The following is a 21082-nucleotide window of genomic DNA, read 5'->3' on the forward strand; positions in this document are numbered from 1 at the left end:
TCTATAACAGGTCCTACTTTCTTTCGGTGCCTGTGAGTACATCAACTTTGGCTCCAGCTTCGTTGATTCTTTTCTTTTTTCTGTAAAGTTTACTAAACTTAACAGCCGCAGAATCTTTATAGATTATAATTTACTGATTTAAGCTACCTGTTAACCATATTTATAGCAGTTTTTTAATGTCCCATAACAAAAAGTTTATTTAGGCCAAAAAAGCATTTAATCTCAGTCTGCTTGCCTTTCTTCCTGTCATTCTATTAGTCACTCACTTTCTCCTTCATATATTTAGAAATCATTTGCCAAGTGATTAGAGATGCATACCAGACATTCACGTGGAATAGATGAGAGGCTGATTCTGCCCTCAGGTCACTCACAGTCTAGAGAAGGGAGATATAATAGACTGATGGACTGGGGGGGGGGTATATGTTAAGATAGTGGTACTGTGGGAGCATAAAGGAAGACCATCTAACTAAGCATGCAAGGGGGAAATTGGGGAAGACTCTCTTAACATTTTACTTGACGTGAAAAGCATCAAGAAAAAAGTAAACCTAGAAATCACGTAGGAAATACTAATGCACATTTTACTTAAACTATTATTTCAATAATATCTATTTCTACACAGTTCCCTAGTTTTTAAAAATAATCCTGTTGACAGTGATACAGGCCACACTTGTAGATGGTACTGAAAATACTAGTCAGTAAACGATAATCCTTTCTGTACCCTTAATTGTTTGTTGTAACATGCTACTGTTTATGATTTTGCTTCCTTGCCTTATAAACTAATGGCTTTGTTTAAAGTGAATGCTTCCGAGTTCTGAAAATCTAATATGTATTGTTACATGTGAGTAATGCATGTTGAAAACCAGAATGTTGCAACAACCTAGAATGTGCTAAAGAAGGTGGAGGACAATGTCCCAAGTATAGGAAAGAGATTTTCTGTGTGTTAAATTTAATGCATTGTGTCACCTAGCAAAAGAGTTGGGAAACATGGGTATTTCTATTCCTGGTTGTGGGACACACTAGCTGGGAAAATTTGATTACTGTATTATGGTTTATCTCTTTGTCAGTCACCAGATTTTTATTGCATGCCTGTTTTGTACTCACTGTCATCCATATATAAGAATAAGAAATGACTCCCACCCTCAAGATGCTTGTGAGGAGGTGTTAAAAGTAATGTACTTAAAGCTCTACAGCAGTGTGTGTACAGAGTACCTTGGAGACATTGAAGGTTCAGTTCCAGACCACCACAATAAAGTGAATATCTCAATAAAGCAAGTCACACAAATTTTTTTGTTTCCCAGTGCATGTAAAATTTATGTTTACACTATATTGTAGCCTATTAAGTGTACAATAGCATTATGTCTAACAAAATGTACACACCTTAATTTAAAAAATACTTTATTTCTAAAAATTGCTAACCATCATCTGAGCCTTCAATGAGTCATAATATTTTTGCTGGTGGGGGGTCTTTCCTCGATGTTGACGGCACTGAGGGATCAAGGTGGTGGTTGCTGAAGAGTGGGGTGGCTATGGCAATTTAAAAAAATAAGACAATGAAGTTTGCTATAATGATTGACTTTTCCATTCTCAAACAATTTCTCTGGGGCATGCAATGCTGGTGATAGCATTTTACCACAGTAGAACTTCTTTCAAAACTGGAGTCAGTCCTCTCAAATCCTGCTGCTGTTTTATCAACTAAGTTTATGTAGTAGCCTAAATCCTTTGTTGTCATTTCAGTAGTCTTCACAGCATCTTCACCAGGAGTAGATTCCATCTCATGAAACCACTTTCTTTGCTCAGCCATAAGAAGCAACTCCTCATCCGTTAAAATCCATTAAGTGAGATTATAGCAATTCAGTCACATCTTCAGGCTCCACTTCTAATTCTAGTTCTCTTGCTATTTCTGCCACATCTGTAGTTACTTCCTCTACTGAAGTCTTGAACCCCTCAAAGTCATTCATGAGGGTTGGAATCAGCTTCTTCCAAAACTCCTGTTAATGTTGATATTTTGATCTCTTCTCATAAATCACGAATGTTCTTAATGGCATCTAGAGTGGTGAATCCTTTCCAACAGGTTTTCAGTGGTCTTTACCCAGGTCTGTCAGAGGAATCACTATATCCATGGCAGCTGTGGCCTTACAAAATGTTATTTCTTAAATAATAAGACTTAAGGGGCTTCCCTAGTGGTGCAGTGGTTGAGAGTCTGCCTGCTGATGCAGGGGACACGGGTTCGTGCCCCAGTCTGGGAAGATCCCACATGCCGCGGAGTGGCTGGGCCCGTGAGCCATGGCCGCTGAGCCTGCACGTCGGAGCCTGTGTTCCGCAACGAGAGAGGCCACAACAGTGAAGGCCCGCGTACCGCAAAAAGAAAAAAAATGTGACACAGAGACATGGAGTGAGTAAATGCTCTTAGAAAAATGGCGCCAGTACACTTGCTTGACACAGCGTTGCCATAAACCTTCAATTTGTAAAACATGCAATTTCTGCAAAGCGCAGTAAAAGCACAATAAAATGAGATACGCTTGTATATTAAATTGCTAATTGTATAGCCACATATACATAATATTCATATGTATAAGTGCTAAAGAGGTTTAATCAAAAGTGAGTTTACTGAGGATTTAAATAGTCAGATATGGCATCACAGATTAAGACAAGTCTTGAACAGAGTTCTTGCAATGCAATTTATAGCAAATGTATAGGTATAATATTATAACTACTGTACAGAAGAATCTGGTGGAAATAATCTAATGACCACAACATAACAGCGGTTTAAGAGCACTGATTTCTGGTCTTTTTAAAAATTCACACATCAATAAAATTAAATTTGGAGACTGACCAAGTCACCAATTTATTTTACCAAGTAAAAACCTTAAAAAAGAAATATCTCCATCTGCTTTCACTATCGTTTTATTTTTAAAATGACATTTGGTACTAAAAGAAAAGGAAGAACATAATTTCAGACTTTCTAAATTAATACATTTACCTTTATGAGAAACTGGCTCCCATCCTTTTCTTGTTTTCTTATTGCTGCGGGCCAGTGAGAACATCTTCATATTTGGGAATCACTGATTCAGAGCACAGTCTCTGTGACGCAACTTTCACAGTAATACGTCCACATAGCTATATTTTAATGAAACTTGAAATGTGTTTTTAATATTCACTTCTTACTGTAATATAAGAGTAATATTTTTAACAATTGGCAGATTTTTGGGCTCTTTTAGATCTTTTTACATACTCAGATTCCATTGAAATGATAGACTCTTACCCATAACTTACACATTTACTAGGGATTCATGTATCTAGAAATATATTCATCTGGGGGAATCAGACCAGTTACACTAATTAGGATTCTGATATTGGAAGCAGGCAATCAAATTAAGGCTAATAAAATTGAGGAAATATTTGCAGAAGGGATATGTCATTGTAAAAAATTTTTTGGTTTTTTGAAAGATTTGTCTTGAAAGGATAACTCTGTGCCCCTTTTCCCCCTTTGTTTCTACAGAGACCTCATGATTCTGTGCTCCACTTTTAGCAACATGATAAGACCAATTATGCACTGAGCTAAAAGTACAGCCAGGAAAAAACTGAAGTTGTGGGAGGTTTTGCTATATGCTTAAATTTGGAAATTTTTCTTTCAACATATATTTACAGAAACATCATATAGCAAAATAAAACCTGTGTAATAAACCAACAATATTCAGTTCATGCCACAAAAATTATTTCCTTAAGCACATTTCACAATCTTCTAAACATAGGTTGATGTGGTTAAAAACTTAGAAAGGACTGTGATTACTTAAGATCGGTTATCATGTTTGTTGAAACTTTGCTCATATTTTCTTTTTCCTTTAAGAAAATAAAAATACACATGCCATAACATAGAAGGAGTTCCCAAATCTTGAAAATTTGCTCAGTATTTAACATGAATGTGTCATTTCTGTTAGAAGGTCAGTAAAGCAAAGTGGTTAAGAGTATGGATGCTGGAGCCAAGTTTCCTGGATTCCAAATCCTGATTCTGCTGCCTGGGTGACCTTGGGCAAGTGAACCTCTTTGTGCCATCTTAGTTGCCCTATCAAATGAATGGGGGTAATAAAAATACCTACTTCAAAAAAAAAAAATACCTACTTCATAGGGTTGGTATGAGGATTAATGTGTTGTTATATGGTCAGCACTTAGAACAGTGCTTGGTTTTAGTAAAGTGTTCAAAATTAGCTAATTTTATTATAAATTCTAAGTATATGTATATATATATATATACATTACATATTATATTAATATATATTATAATAATACATATTGTTATAGTATAATATATATTATATATACATACACACTAATGAAAATTTATAATTCACTAAGTTCCTAGAAAACGTATTTGTTTTAGCTTAATTTGGAAAAAATCTAGTATATTATTTTAAAAGTATGTTAATAATAGGGTTTTGCTGTTTTTTAAATGAGGAGAAAAGTAGTCTGCAGAGTTATTATAAGGATTAGAATTTATATATATAAAGAACCTAGCATGGTATTGTTATTGTTACTAATTTACTTATTTATAATAAGAAACTTTAAACGATGTCTTAATTTTAAAAATATATAAAGAATAAAATTCTTAGCACATTTGAGTTCTAGATGTGATCGTTTTCTATTTTTTTTTTAATTTATTTTCTTTATTTTTTTGGCCGCGTCGGGTCTTAGTTGTGGCACGTGAGGTCTTTGTTGAGGCATACGGGCTCTTCATTGTGGCACGCAGGCTTCTCTGTAGTTGTGGCCTGTGGGTTTTCTCTCTCTAGTTATGGCTCACGGGCTCCAGCGCACATGGGCTCTGTAGTTGTGGCGTGCAGGCTCTGTAGTTTGTGGCACATGGGCTCTCTTGTTGAGGCGGACAAGCTCAGTAGTTGCGGCACACTGGCTTAGTTGCCCAGCGGCGTGTGGGATCTTAGTTTCCCTACCAGGGACTGAACCCCTGTCCCCTGCATTGGAAGGTGGATTCTTTACCACTGGACCACGGGGGAAGTCCCTCTATATTATTGATTGAACTAAACAATTTAAGTATTTGATTTTCCTGTTTCCTATAGGTATTTTGGAACCATTTTCTCTAAAATCTTTCTGTTAACACTAATAACATTTAATCTATTCTTAATAGTAATAGTTTGAAGGTAATGATGTTCTTTATATCAGTGAATTTTCAAATGATGGTGATCTTTAAAATGCTGTTGCAAAAGAAAGCTTTGAATAGTAATATATGTGAAAGATCTTTGTAAACTGTAAAATCCTCTATAAATGTTAACTCTTCCATTTTGCAGAAGTGAAGGTTTTTAATTGAAGAGCTTTCCTGATATTAAATTAAATAATATAACTTAACATGTAATGGTCTGAGTACACAGTTGTAGAAGAACATAAACAATGATTTTTGAGTCTTAAGTCATTGAGAAAAATTAATGAGGAAGATTGGGATAATGAAAAGATATCTAATATTGTTATTAATAAAGACAATGTTTGAAAAACATTTATAAGCTATAAACAGTTTTGTCAAATGTTCTTTTGCTTTTAGTCAGTGTAACTAGTTAAGACAATTTGGAGACCTTAGCAGACTTAATACCTATAATATCTACTTATGCTTAGTGTCTAATATTCTGTGATTTAATGGAATCCCAGTCATCCTTCTGATGTGGCCATTAGAAAACATTTCTGTAATGTAATATTTGTATTGACCTTTGGCAATTTTTGAGTCTGGTTAAAATGATTTTGTTTGATATGTTTTTAAAAGAAAACAGAAGACTCAGATGACTAAGGTTCAGATTTCTAGCTTTCCTCCTGTGTGACCTGTGCAAAATCACTTAACTCTTTGAGTTTCAATTTGTTCTTCAATTTTTCTGTTGGATCAGATGATCTACTAGTTTCCATATACTCTAAAACAAAAGTCAGAAAGCATTATCTGTCTCAGGCTGTTTGAAAACTTATTAATTTATATAAGTCATGTCAAGGATGAAAAACAAAATCATATATTTATTTGCTTAACAGATCATTGGGAAAATTAAAATTACATTATGATTAGGGGTTATCCTGGAAAGCCCAGGTTATAGTCATCTGTAGTCCTTCCTAGTTCCGAAATCCTATATCCTATATATTTTCATTTGTTGCTTTAAATATTGTAGACTCCATGGAAATACCATAGATGTAGACAGTTTGTTTGAATGACTTCCTTATTTGCTGTGTTTCTTAATACTGTTTGTATCATGATATTTATTTGCTTAGTAAATTGTAAAATGATATGGGACAGGCAGGCTTGATTAAAACATTCATTCTCAACTCCTTTAGAAGATAAAACAAATAGTTGATTTATCAGAGAACCACTCTTGTGTGTTTATGACTGTTAATGGTGGTGGTGTTCAGTTCACATACACAGGATGATAAAAGAAGCCAAGTAAGTACTCAGTTCTTATTTTTCTATGTGCTGTTGGTTTTGCTTGGCCATATTTGATCACTGTTTAGAATTTTTAGTTACAACAATGTTTCTTTATACTGTCTATGATATTTATTTACTTACTTACTCATTCTAGGGCCATGATCAGAGTTCAACTCTTGCTCAGCACTCTGTTGAACTGACTTTACCTAATCATCATCCATTTCATAGAGACTTGCTCCGATATGCCAAGCTGATGGAGTGGCTAAAGAGTACCGATTATGGAAAATATGAGGGACTAACAAAGGTATGGATTTGATGCCAATTACTGAGTATAGAGCATAATCTTTTAGAATCAAGAGGCCATGTGTTCAGTTCCCCAGGTGACATTTGAAATACTATTGTATATTCTTGGCAAAGTAGGAAATAATTGAATTTCTAAGTGCTCATTAGCCAGGGAGAACATTTATTTTATTTACTTGGGTGGAGAAGAGCTAGATTTTGAACTTCCAATATAATGTAGTTTTAGGCCATACTGTAGCCTGAAGCATCATTCAGTTTAGTTAAATGCTATAATTATTTCCTGAATTTCTTTATATACAATATAGAAACTAGGGAGTATGAAGATGCTGTGAGACATTTGCCCTCTAAGAATCTATAATCTGTTCTTTTAAGCAAGTGCAGTGTGCCTCTTTATTAAGCAAACATTCCACTCTTCTAGGCACACAGAAACATGGTATTTCTATTCCTGGTTGTGGGACAACTGGGAAGAGCAATTATAATTAAAACAATCAGCAAAAAATTAAGTGCTAAACTGGAAATGAGTTTAAATATGTGGCAGTTTAGAGAAGGGAAATCCATGAACGGAAGCCACGGGGGAAAACTTAATGGAAAACATTGGACTTGAATTGACTTTTAAGTAATGAGTGGAATTAAATTAGCCAGAAATAAGAGGAAGGGCATTCCAGGGATGAGGAGCAAGATGTGCAGACAAAAGTGGGAAAATATGCCCTTTTCCCAGGACTATAAGAAGGCAAGCCTGATTAAAGCAGAAATTCTGTATTCTGGAAGAGTGAGAAGTTAGGTTAAAGAATCTGAGCCTTGAGACCTAACAGCATTCTTCACACATGGGAAAAGCCTAGATGGGGGAAACTAATTTAGAACTTAATGTAATAACTGAAATGAAATGAAATCTTGAACCAGAAAGATGATAATAGGAATAGAGAATATAAACCGAAAGAGAGAAAACCAAAGACAAGGGACGGACAGGATGATGCCAAACTTGCTAGACTTGGAGATTAGAAGAACAGTGGTATATACCACTGACTAAATATCAGCAAGTGGACAAGATAAGAGTCATTCATATATTCATTAAGCAAATGAATTGAGCACCTGTTATGTGCTAACACTGTGGTAAGCTCTAGAGATGCCAGCGCTGAAGGAAGTAGGTGAACACTTGCCTGTTCACAGTGCATATGCCGGTGGAGAAGGACTGACACAAAGGTCAGTTGTATAGCCTGTTGGAAGGTACTGCTGAGGACTCTAGAGAAAATAAACAGGAATGCCAGGATGTCAGAAAGGTTTGCAGTTTCAAAAAGGATGGTCACAGAAGGTGTCATGAGAAGGCAACATTTGAGCACAGATTTTAAAAACAAGGAGGGGTGAGCAGCAGGAGTTCCTAGGGAAAGCTTTCCCAGCACAGTGCAAGTGCCCCAGGGCAAGAGCAGCCTGGAGCACTTGAGGAGCCGAGGAGGCCAGTGTAGTTGGAGCACAGCGAGCCAGGTTCAGGATTAGAAGGGCAGGTGGGGAGAGGTAGGTGGGTGTGGCAGGGCAGATCTGGAAGAGACTGTGCACCATTGTAAGGATTGGCTTTTACTTTGAGGGAGATGGGGGAGTGGTGTTGGTGGGCTTGAGTAGTGGAATGACACGATCTGACTTAGATACATGGCCATCGTAGCAGGAACCCATGGGTTCAGTACTCTACTGTTGCGTGTTGTTTTGTTTTGTTTTGATTCAGCAGAATTCTGATATGTAGATAGCTTAAAGAAAAATATTTGCATTACTGGAATCTTTGCCTTTTGAAGTTGTAAGAGGATTAATATTTTGGATAATTAAACATGGTTACATCTCCTTAAGAGTTTGGTGCCAACAAGTGCTTTTGTCCCCTAGTGAGTATTCAAATGAGTAAAATACTCAGTAAGCTTTTTTTGCCTAATTGTGTTCTCAGTGAGTATTATTGCCCTATCTTTATATATATGTATTCATAATGTAATTTAAAGTGAAGAAACATGACGATAGCCAATCTAGCACTGAATTATGGAATCATTTTCTGCTCACAGAATATTTAACTGACAATATTAATATGATTTTTTAAATGAAATTGACTTATTTCCTAGGAATATTACTTGATCCTGTGTTCTGAACTTTTGACAGACCATGTATTTTATGCCTCATAATCTAATTTGGTAAGCTGAAGTGTTTTCCTAAACAGGATTTTATTAAAAAGAAAGAAGGAAGAAAGGAATGAAAGAAGGAAACAGACTAAACCAGTGTTTCTTAGTAAGAAATAATTAAATCCAGGTACTATTTGCACTTGGTTGGGTGTACACAGCTCACACTTTCTGGCAGGACCAGGAAATACCTGTTTTAAATTCTTGAGGGATAAGAATCACTAGACCCTGCCCAACTCTACTTATGGCTGAATCTAAACAAAGCCCTGATTTTTGGTATACATAATTAGAGCTTAAGGAAAATAGAGGTGCCGTGGTCATGTAATGAGCTCTGCTGTCAGAGTCCTTCCTCGCCAATGGTGGCTCTGGGTTATGCATGTAGGGCAATTCATAATGGAGATGGTCCATCCATGCTTAGGTAGGAAATGAGCTTTCCTCTCCTAATTAGCCCCCTGAGGTTGGCAGTCAGTCTTGAAGATTGCTCAGACATCTTCTCCTTAACCTGAGTTTTACATTTGTGGAATTTTCTTTTTGTGTAAAGAGAAAGTAAAACACGGAGTTATCTGTAAGGCTCTACAGTCAGCACAAAATAAAGTTGAAAACACTACCTGAAATAACAGTATTTATACTCATAATAGTTAAATTTTAAGCAAGGTGCTGTATACAAGGTGCTAAGAAGAATACGTACTCACAGTGAGAGATATCTGTCAGAATTTGGTAAATGAATGAACTGAGAGTCACACTGTCTGTGGCCTTTCCCACCAGTGAATTCTGTTGAGGACCTGGGGGAAGCTATTCAGTCATTGAATTGCATTGAAAACGAAGATGATTTTCAGTAGTCTGCTCAAATCACTGTTTTCAAAATACAAAATAGCTGTTTTGAAACTGTTTAAATTGCTTGGGTCATAATTTGCTCTTTAAACAATTGGGGTATTGGAATGCAGTCTGTAATATTGAGTGATTTGAGTAGAAACCACTAATGAAGATTTTATGAATTGTAAGAAGCTAATTTCCCATTTGTCAGTCCTTTACAATTATTTGCAGTGATCAATATTTTTATGAGAATTTAAACTTGAAAAAATGAGATGCTGAAAATGTGAAACAGCCCAATGAAATAGGAATAATTTTAGGGTATATTTTAATTTATATTTCCGTTTAAAGTTACACAAAGATCACAGGAAAGAATTTCCTGTTTGACTAATTTTCTTACAGAGACTGTGAGAATGTATATGGCCTACAGATAGACAAAAGCAGGATCTATATTATGTTTTATCCAAAATTGTTTTATTAAGGATATATCTATAAAATATCTAAAAAAAATCAGTGGTGGACTATGAATCAGTATACAAATATTTAAATAATGTATACTTTTGAAAGGTGCATCTGATGTTTAAAGCAAGTAAACCTGCTCTAAAACTGGGTATGTTAATTTGAAATAATAAAGGAAGTTGAAGCGTAGATTCCATAATAAATTTAAAGAATAGCTAGGTACAACAGTTTTTCTGCTGTAGATTTATTTAAATTTAGTGAAACTCTACATATGGCATTTAACTTAGGACTTGGAAAAATACATGGTCTCCCACTGTTGAAGAATCTTTTGTAAGGGAGATGTTTTTATGTGATGATAAGCAAATATGGTGAAGAAATGAGTTTTCATGTTAAATAATAATTTTTTTATTTGAACTAGAATAAATTAAATTTGCTTTTTAAAAAATAAATTATTTAATTATGAAAACTGTAAGATGTATTAATTAAATTCTTGTTGAAAGTAACCTATTTGGGGGTAATGTAATACCCCATGCTGGCAAGGTATGGTAAAACTCAGTGTACTCCTTCATTGCCATTGACACTGTCTATTGGTATAATTGTTTTTAAAGCAACATGGCAGTATGGAGGAGAGTATAAAGATTCCCTTATTCTTTGGCACTGTAATTCCACCCTTAGGAAATGATTCCAAGGAAACAATTCATTAGAGATGAAAAACTTATTGTAACATTGTCTATCATAGCAAAACATTGAAACCACTTAAGTGACCTGTGTTAGGAGGATTGGTTTACTAAATTGTGGCACATCAACAAAGCGTAATACTGTGCAGTCATTAGAGTGTGAGACTGGAGAAACATAATTGCTGTAACCCAAATACCCTATACAGTATGATTGCAATTATATTTAAGTATGTGAAAGGTAATACGTAAAATGAAAATGTAAGTGTGGTTATGTTCAACTTCATATTTTTGTAAATTCTTAATGTTATGTGTTTAACTTTTTTAAGGACAGAAAATAGCCTTCTTTTATATCCTATGAAATGCATCAAAATTTTAAGAGCACATGTAGAGAAAAAAACGTAGGGACACCAAGTGGGGAAAGCCGGGATGCGGTGGGGGGTTGATGAATTGGGAGATCAGGATTGACATATATACACTAATACGTATTACTAAGAACTTGGTGTATTAAAAAAAATAAAATAAATTCAAAAAAAAATTTTAAGACCACAAAATTCAGAATAAGCACAAAGGACTTGGTGGAGGGGGGTGGAAAATGAAATTGTTATGTTTGTTTTATTAATAAGAAGTACGTCTTACTTTTCTTTTTAAGAATTACATGGATTATTTATCACGACTCTATGAGAGAGAATTAAAGATTTCTTTGAAGTTGCAAAGATCAAGATGACTGGCACAACTAAGAAAGCAAGAAGTTTGGTAAGCTTAGGCACCTCAGTCCCTTGTTTTCTATTCTATTAAAAATGGTTTTATTTTTATTTATGACAAATAATTCTGAGACTTTTTAGGCAAGGTGGAAGGAGATACAGTAGAATTAATGAAAGAGTAATCTAATGCATTGGTTTAATATATAGGTATTTCATAGAAAAAATATTATGTCTGTAAATACGTTTTTTTACTAATTAAAATTCTGCAGTATGTGAATCTGACAGCAATTGTGTATTCATGCTATGTTTAAAAGTACAATTAGCCTCATATCCGCAGCTGTGCAACCCATAGATATGGAGGACCACCTATGGGACTTGAGCATCCATGGATTTTGATATCCACGACGGGTGCTGGAACCAATCCTGCACAGTAACCAAGGGATAACTGTGTATATTCATAGGAGAAGCAGTTGACCAGAAAACGAAGTGCAGTCTGGTAGAGAAAAGAACTAAACTAAGAGACAACATATTGAAAGTTTCAGTTTCTGATTTCCTAAAAGACCTTTCATAACAGTTGGAGGCAAGTCTGTGATCTCTTAAGTCATTGCTCTCCCACAGGGAAGTGAAAGTGATTCCTGGCTTCTTACTTCTCACTGGCTATTTGAATCAAAAAGAAGGTTTTAAGTGTTTTTTCCCCTGCCAAGGGGCTATAAAAATGTCACCAAAATTTCTCCTGTAATTATACCTTATTTTTCCAAAGAGATATTTTTGAAACAAGTTGGTTTTTGTTGCTTCTAAATATGTTAAAACAATCAAAAAATATGATTTAAAAGGATAACCAGTGAAAGTATCAAGTTGCGAGGAAGTGATTTGCCGAGGCCCACATTCTGCTCTTGCATGTACCCATCTCTGGACTTCCTTTTGGATGGAGTTCTGTGCCTACTCAAGTCAAAACCTGGCCTTAAATGGCTACAGTGTGTACTCAGTGTGTCTGCATAGCTCCCCTTTAGAACCATGAGTTTAGCATTTGCTTGTTGAAAGGAGCCTATGCCCTAAGCAACTTCCGTAATCAGGAGATAGGATTGAAATTGATAGCTCATCTTTCCATTCTTTTCTTTAGGACAAAGAAGACTATCTTTAGTGGGTAATTATTTCGTGTGAATCACACTGATTTGTGGTGGGTTTTTTTTTGCGGTATGCGGGGCCTCTCACTGTGTGGCCTCTCCCGTTGTGGAGCACAGGCTCTGGATGCGCAGGCTCAGCGGCCATGGCTCACAGGCCTAGCCAACTCCACGGCATGTGGGATCTTCCCGGACCGGGGAACGAACCCATGTCCCCTGCATCGGCAGGTGGACTCTCAAACCACTGCGCCACCAGGGAAGCCCTGTGGTTGTTTTTAAATCCAACACTAATATATTGATGATACTAGTCCAGATTCTTTAAATGGTTTGAATCTGTGTACAAATGCATTAATTACACTTGGTAAAGACACTGATAAGAATCTTGGGACAATAGGCTTTTGGAAACAGAAATGCTAACTCATCCTAAAGGTTAATTGTTCTTAAAAGCAGTGTGTTTATATCCTTGTTAATGTTTCACCATGGGTATGTTATACTTTTTTTTTTAGTAAATGACATATTAATACAGTTACATGTTTAATGTTTTCATTTACTATATTGTCACCACTTGTTAGTGAACCATTTTATTTTGAGAGAACTCTTCTACAGTGAAAACTGAAGTAAAAGAGAATCTTTCTAAAATTATCTCCTCAGGAGGTTATTAATGCCGATATCATAATAGTTTATCAAGCCTAAGATTCTCATTGAGATAAATGACATAATAGAAATCTAATTTAAATCAAGTACAGTAGTATCTTATTGTATCATTGCATTAACCTGAAACATTACGTTTTTACTTTTCTTACCCCTTGAGAAGTTCTTTAATTATCTTGTTAAAATTTTTTTAAATTAACCTAATACAAGATACAGAAGATACTTTTATAGTTTTAAAACAGTGTTAAAATTATCTCTTCTATGTATTAAATAATAAAGAATAGGAGAGTAATTTGTAACAGTTGATATAATCAAAAAATTATAGTTTCTTTTACTTTGATATTATCAGTTACAAGAGAAGAAAAACTAAATAATAAACAATTCAGAAGATAAAAACGGTTTTGTTCATCTTTGAAGATCTAACTTGTTAGTCAACATTTAAAAATAAATTCCAGTTAAATATAATGGCTTAAGAAGTTCTTAAATAGGTAGAATGTAAACTTTCTAAAGGTATCTTTTCAGTGATATAAATTATGTTTAAATTAGTTTTTAGTAGTAATTATAATTAAAAGGAACATCTAAAACTTTGGGAAGATAACTTTTCAATGAATTAAAATTAAGTAATTATGAGTAAAATTTTAATTTGTTTTGTTTTTGGACTTGCTGTGAAAATGCTGGGTCACAGATACTAATAAGAGTAGGAAGTCAGATTGAATGTGTTTTACAAAAGGAAATTGTAGTCAGTATAGTCATGGAGATTCAGGGGAATTCTCTCTTTTTCAATCACTCTTGACTCAAGTCTTTAACATCTACTTAGTTCAAATAATTTAAAATAATGTTAAAATGCCAGTAAAGTACTTTTTCTTTGTGATAAGGACTTTTTGTAGGTCTGCATTTTTTGATCTGTAGGTTTACTTTGATATCCTCAAAGGTGAATTTTCCCCCCAAGATTGATACTTTGGTGTTTTGTTTTCCCTTTGTATTCTACAGATATACTTAATGAAAAGTCAGGAAAACGAATTAGTAATTATTTTTTAATTTGCTTGTTTTTTTTCTTTCTGCAGCTGAAATAGACACAGATACATACATTATTTAAGGCCCATTAACATATACATTTACATAATTACTTCCTCATATTTATAATGCAAAATTAAATTGATATGCCTGAAACATTTTTTCATTGTTTCTCCACTAAATTAAGAAATCTTGTTGATTCCAAAGGAGTCTTGAATGAAAGACTGAATTTAGTCCTGACTGGAAGATTCATTCAATAAATGTTTATTAATTACCTGTTATGTAATAAGCACTGCTAGGTACTGAGAATCCAGCAATGAGCAAAGACCCTACCCTCTTGAAGCTTATAGTCTAGCAGGAATTATTTAAAGATATTTAAAAGTTTACCAGCATATTGTTGCTTTTTGGTGATAATATACAGTTTTTATGAGCCCCAAATGGGGCACTACTAGTAACTCTGTATTCTTTATTGACTACTAAAATATGTATGTGTGTGTGTATATATTAAGCATTAGGCTTTGCTCTGGAATTGGTGAACTTAGTAGAGTGACAACTTAAGACCACCAGAAGGTACTATTCAGGACGGCCAACTAGTAGCTCCAGCACATCCCTCCTTGCTTGCCACTTTAATGTCCAGCCTTATTGTTTCATATTCCCTTGAGCTTCGGGTAGCCAAGGCTGGGAACATTCACATGTCTCTGGTGTGGCAAGTTAGTAGTTCATACTTGGGATTTTGCCTTGAAGTTTGGCAGGAATAGTGACAGTTGACACATTGTTTTCTATTTTTTAAATATTTCTAGATTAGAGTTATATTCTTTAATTTTCTGTTTCATTCTGTAATTTCTTTCTTTGCCTTTCAAATTAATTTCTAATTTGGGTTAGAATGTTTCACAAGATGATCTCTACAATTGATGTAATAAATATTAGAGAGAGATTTTAGATAAAAGAAATGCCAGATGACCCTAAAAGAGCTCCAGTTCCTCCATTAAACCTGTTCCCTCAGCTTTACCCTTCCATCTACCATCTCCTAATAATTAGTATTTTATACATACCTTTCATTCTAGGTGTTCACAAAGCCAGTTTAAGTTTCTTAGTAGTTCAGGTTGTTATTCTAAAATGGTTTTAAAGCCCCACTCGTATAATGTTCTGTCAGATGGAGTATACAATTATTTAGTACAGTGGAGATTCCTTTCAGGAGCTTTCAGTGAATACAAGAGGGTTAATGCACTTAAAGTCTAAATCTACAACTTCATTCTGATAAATTTTCACTGTATTAAATTATTTACTTGAACTCTGTTTTCTTCAGAAAACAATACTTGCAAATATAGTCTTTAAATTTAAGTACATCAGCTCAATAAACTTAAAAAAATCCTTTAAAAGTGTGGGGGAGGCTTACAGATGTAGATATTTTTACCTGAATATTTGCATAAAACAGTACATTAAAAGACTAGTAAAGTATTTTCTCTCATATAATTTTTCAAACAATAGCTGACCAACTAAACATACGTTGCATCTCTCGTTACTTGATGCTCATGGTTCTTTGCATGTGTCTTTAAAACTAGAGCTTTAACTTCCTCTTGTGCATGGTTTGTGCAAATTGCAGTTATTAACTTGTCTTTGTCTTTGATGCTTGCAACCTAATCCATCACAGCTACACTGCCTCGAAAGAAAGTGCTGTCAAACAGGAAACAGAGAGTGAGTATGCTTAGTGTATTAGTAGGTATTCTCAATGCATGTTTGTTTGTCTAGAAATTAGTTATTTTTCTTGAAAAAAGTTACACCAAAATACTGATTTCTCTGAGTTGTCAGGTATTGGTGAAAGAAAAACAACATAATGGTAGTGGTATGACTACATCCAAGAAATACATAATATAATCAAAAATATTTGGTGGGTAGTCAGAAATTTATAAAAAGTCTTAACCATTATACTTTTGTTTTCAGGCTGTGTTAGAAACTATAAAAATTCTTGTAGGTATGGTCAGATTTTGCATAATGAAACCAAGTTTATCTCTAATTGTCCTTATACCTTTTTATCACTTAATATATCATTTGTCCCTCCTGACCATAAGTAGATAATGCAGGTTAGCTGAGAAATATTCAAGAAGAATAAAATGTTTTTATTGTTTAAATTTAATTACAGTAAAAACATCGCATTTTCTTATAAATGGAATCTTTTAATTCTTTTATGTATGTAGGATATTGTCCAGACACATTGTTATCATTTTTCCCCATGGCTACGATAGATACCTTTCTTTATACCTAAACTCACATGTCCCATATTAATATAGTTAACGGTGGAGGAAACCTGCACAAGCCTCTTAGATAGCCTCATCCACCAGAGGAGAGACAGCAGAAGCAAGAAGAACTACAGTCCTGCAGCCTGTGAAACAAAACCACATTCACAGAAAGATAGACAAGATGAAAGGCAGAGAGCTATGTACCAGATAAAGGAACAAGATAAAAGCCCAGAAAAACAACCAAATGAAGTGGAGAGAGGAAACCTTCCAGAAAAAGAATTCAGAATAATGATAGTGAAGATAAACCAGGACCTCGGACAAAGAATGGAGGCAAAGATCTAGAAGATGCAAGAAATGTTTAACAAAGATGTAGAAGAATTAAAGAACAAACAAACAGAGATGAACAATACAATAAATGAAATGAAAACTACACTAGAAGGAATCAATAGCAGAATAACTGAGGCAGAAGAACGGATAAGTGACCTGGAAGACAGAATGGTGGAATTCACTGCTGCAGAACAGAATAAAGAAAAAAAAATGAAAAGAAATGAAGACAGCCTAAGAGACCTGTGGGACAACATTAAACACAACATTCGCATTACAGGAGTCCCAGAAGGAGAAGAGAGAGAGAAAGGACCCGAGAAAATATTTGAAGAGATTATAGTCGAAAACTTCCTAACGTGGGAAAGGAAATAACCACCCAAGTCCAGGAACTACAGCAAGTCCCACATAGGATAAACTGAAGGAGAAACACGCCGAGACACATAGTACTCAAATTGGCAAAAATTAAAGACAGAGAAATTATTGAAAGCAGCAAGGGAAAAACGACAAATAACATACAAGGGAACTCCCATAAGGTTAACAGCTGATTTCCCAGCAGAAACTCTACAAGCCAGAAGGGAGTGGCATGATATACTTAAAGTGATGAAAGGGAAGAATGTGCAACCAAGATTACTCTACCCGGCAAGGATCTCATTCAGATTCGATGGAGAAATCAAAAGCTTTACAGACACACAAAAGCTAAGAGAATTCAGCACCACCAAACCAGCTATATAGCAAATGCTAAAAGAACTTCTCTAGGTGGGAAACACAAGAGAAGAAAAGAACCTACAAAAACAAACCCAAAACAATTTTTAAAATGGTCATAGGAACATACATATCGATAATTACCTTAAACGTGAATGGATTAAATGCTCCACCCAAAAGACACAGGCTTGCTGAATGGATACAAAAACAAGACCCATATATATACTGTCTACAAGAGACCCACTTCAGTCCTAGGGACACAGACAGACTGAAAGTGAGGGGATGGAAAAGGATATTCCATGCAAATGGAAATCAAAAGAAAGCTGGAGTAGCAATACTCATATATGATAAAACAGACTTTAAAGAATGTTACAAGAGACAAGGAAGGACACTACACAATGATCAAGGGATCAATCCAAGAAGAAGATGTAACAATTATTAATATATATGCACCCAACGTAGGAGCACCTCAATATATAAGGCAACTACGAACAGCTGTAAAAGAGGAAATTGACAGTAGCACAATAATAGTGGGGGACTTTAGCACCTCACTTACACCAATGGACAGATCATCCAAAATGAAAATAAATAAGGAAACAAAAGCTTTAAATGACACAGTAGACCAGATAGATTTAATTGATTTTTATAGGACATTCCATCCAAAAACAGCAGATTACACTTCCTTCTCAAGTGCGTATGGAACGTTCTCCGGGATAGATCACATCTTGGGTCACAAATCAAGCCTCAGTAAATTTAAGAAAATTGAAATCATATGAAGCATCTTTTCTGAGCACAACGCTATGAGATTAGAAATGAATTACAGAGGACGAAACGTGAAAAACACGTGGAGGCTAAACACTAAGTTACTAAATAACCAAGAGATCACTGAAGAAATCAGAGAGGAAATCAAAAAATACCTAGACACAAATGACAATGAAAACACGACGATTCAAAACAATGGGATGCAGCAAAAGCAGTTCTAAGAGGGAAGTTTATAGCTATACAGGCATACCTCAAGAAACAAGAAAACCTCAAATAAACAATGTAACCTTAAACCTAAAGGAACTAGAGAAAGAACAGCAAACAAAACCCAAACTTAGCAGACGGAAGGAAATCAGGAAGATCAGAGCAGAAATAAATGAAATAGAAACAAAACAATAGCAAAGATCAATAAAACTAAAAGCTGGTTCTTTGAGAAGATAAACAAAATAGATAAACCATTAGCCAGACTCATCAAGAAAAAGAGGGAGAGGATTCAAATCAATAAAATTAGAAATGAAAACAGAGAAGTTACAACAGACACCGCAGAAATACAAAGCATCCTTAGAGACTACTACCAGCAACTCTATGCCAATAAACTGGACAACCTGGAAGAAATGGACAAATTCTTAGAAAGGTATAACCTTCCAAGACTGAACCAGGAAGAAACAGAAAATATGAACAGATCAACAAGTAATGGAATTGAAACTGTGATTAAATATCTACCAACAAACAAAAGTCCAGGACCAGATGGCTTCACAGGTTAATTCTATCAAACATTTAGAGAAGAGCTAACACCCATCCTTCTCAAACTCTTCCACAAAATTGCAGAGGAAGGAGCACTCCCAAACTCATTCTGTGAGGCCACCATCACCCTGATACCAAAACCAGACAAAGATACTACAAAAAAAGAAAATTACAGACCAGTATCACTGATGAATATAGATGCAAAAATCCTCAACAAAATACTAGCAGACAGAATCCAGCAACACATTAAAAGGATCGTATAGGGCTTTCCTGGTGGCGCAGTGGTTGAGAGTCCGCCTGCCGATGCAGGGGACACGAGTTCGTGCCCGTTCTGGGAAGATCCCACATGCCGCGGAGCACCTGGGCCTGTGAGCCATGGCTGCTGAGCCTGTGCGTCCGGAGCCTGTGCTCCACAACGGGAGAGGCCACAGCAATGAAAGGCCCGCATACCACAAAAAAAAAAAAAAAAAAGGATCATAAACCATGATCAAGTGGGATTTATTCCAGGGATGCAAGGATTCTTCAATATATGCAAATCAATCAATGTGATACACCATGTTAACAAATTGAAGAATAAAAACCATATGATCATGTCAATAGATGCAGAAAAAGCTTTTGACAAAATTCAACACCCATTTATGATAAAAACTCTCCACAAAGTGGGCATAGAGGGAACCTACCTCAACGTAATAAAGGCCATATACACAGACCCACAGCAAACATCATTCTCAATGGTGAAAAACTGAAAGCATTTCCTCTAAGATCAGGAAAATACAAGGATGTCCACTCTCACCACTATTATTTAACATAGTTTTGGAAGTCCTAGCCATGGCAATCAGAGAAGAAAAAGAAATAAAAGGAATACAAATTGGAAAAGAAGAAGTAAAACTGTCACTGTTTGCAGATGACATGATACTATACATAGAGAATCCTAAACATGCCCCCAGAAAACTACCAGAGCTAATCAATGAATTTGGTAAAGTTTCAGGATACAAAATTAATGCACAGAAATCTCTTGCATTCCTATACACTAATGATGAAAAATCTGAAAGAGAAATTAAGGAAACACTTCCGTTTACCGTTGCAACAAAATAATAAAATACCTAGGAATAAACCTTCCTAGGGAGGCAAAAGACCTGTATGCAGATAACTGTAAGACACTGATAAAAGAAATTAAGGATGATGCCAACAGATGGAGAGATATACCATTTTCTTGGATTGGAAGTATCAATATTGTGAAAATGACTGTACTACCCAAAGCAATCTACAGATTCAGTGCAATCCCTGTCAAATTATCAATGGCACTTTTAACGGAACTAGAACAAAAAATCTTAAAGTTTGTATGGAGACACAAAAGACCCCTAATAGCCAAAGCAGTCTTGAGGGAAAAAACCAGAGCTGGAGGAGTCAGACTCTTGACTTCAGACTAGACTACAAAGCTACAGTAATCAAAACAATATGGTACTGGCACAAAAACAGAAATATAGATCAATGGCACAGGATACAAAGCCCAGAGATAAACCCATGCACCTATGGTCAACTAATCTATGACAAAGGAGGCAAGGATATTCAATGAAGGGAAGACAGTCTCTTCAATAAGTGGTGCTGGGAAAACTGGACAGCTACATGTAAAAGAATGAAGTTAGAATACTCCCTAACACCATACACAAAAATAAACTCAAAATGGACTAAAGACCTAAACGTAAGACCGGACACTTATAAAACTCTTAGAGAAAAACATGGGAAGAACACTGCTTGACATAAATCACAGCAAGATCTTTTTTGATCCACCTCCTAGAGTAATGGAAATAAAAACAAAAGTAAACAAATGGGACCTAATGAAACTTCAAAGCTTTTGCACAGCAAAGGAAACCATAAACAAGACCAAAAGACAACCCTCAGAATGGGAGAAAATATTTGCAAACAAATCAACAAAGGATTAATCTCCAAAATTTATAAACAGCTCATGCAGCTCAATATTAAAAAAACAAACAACCCAATCCAAAAATGAGCAGAAGACCTAAATAGACATT

General features: G+C 35.2%; 1 protein-coding gene across 1 annotated transcript in view; it reads left to right on the forward strand.

The window, feature by feature from the left end:
* EXOC1 (exocyst complex component 1) overlaps nt 1–21082 on the forward strand; it is a 57840-nt gene that overhangs the window by 21932 nt on the left and 14826 nt on the right. The window contains 4 exon segments of the mRNA XM_032632558.1: nt 6555–6704; nt 11443–11479; nt 11482–11526; nt 11529–11546. Of these exon segments, the coding sequence (XP_032488449.1) occupies nt 6555–6704; nt 11443–11479; nt 11482–11526; nt 11529–11546 (250 nt within the window).

This window comes from Phocoena sinus, chromosome 5 (assembly GCF_008692025.1).
Source record: "Phocoena sinus isolate mPhoSin1 chromosome 5, mPhoSin1.pri, whole genome shotgun sequence".
NCBI lineage: Eukaryota > Metazoa > Chordata > Mammalia > Artiodactyla > Phocoenidae > Phocoena > Phocoena sinus.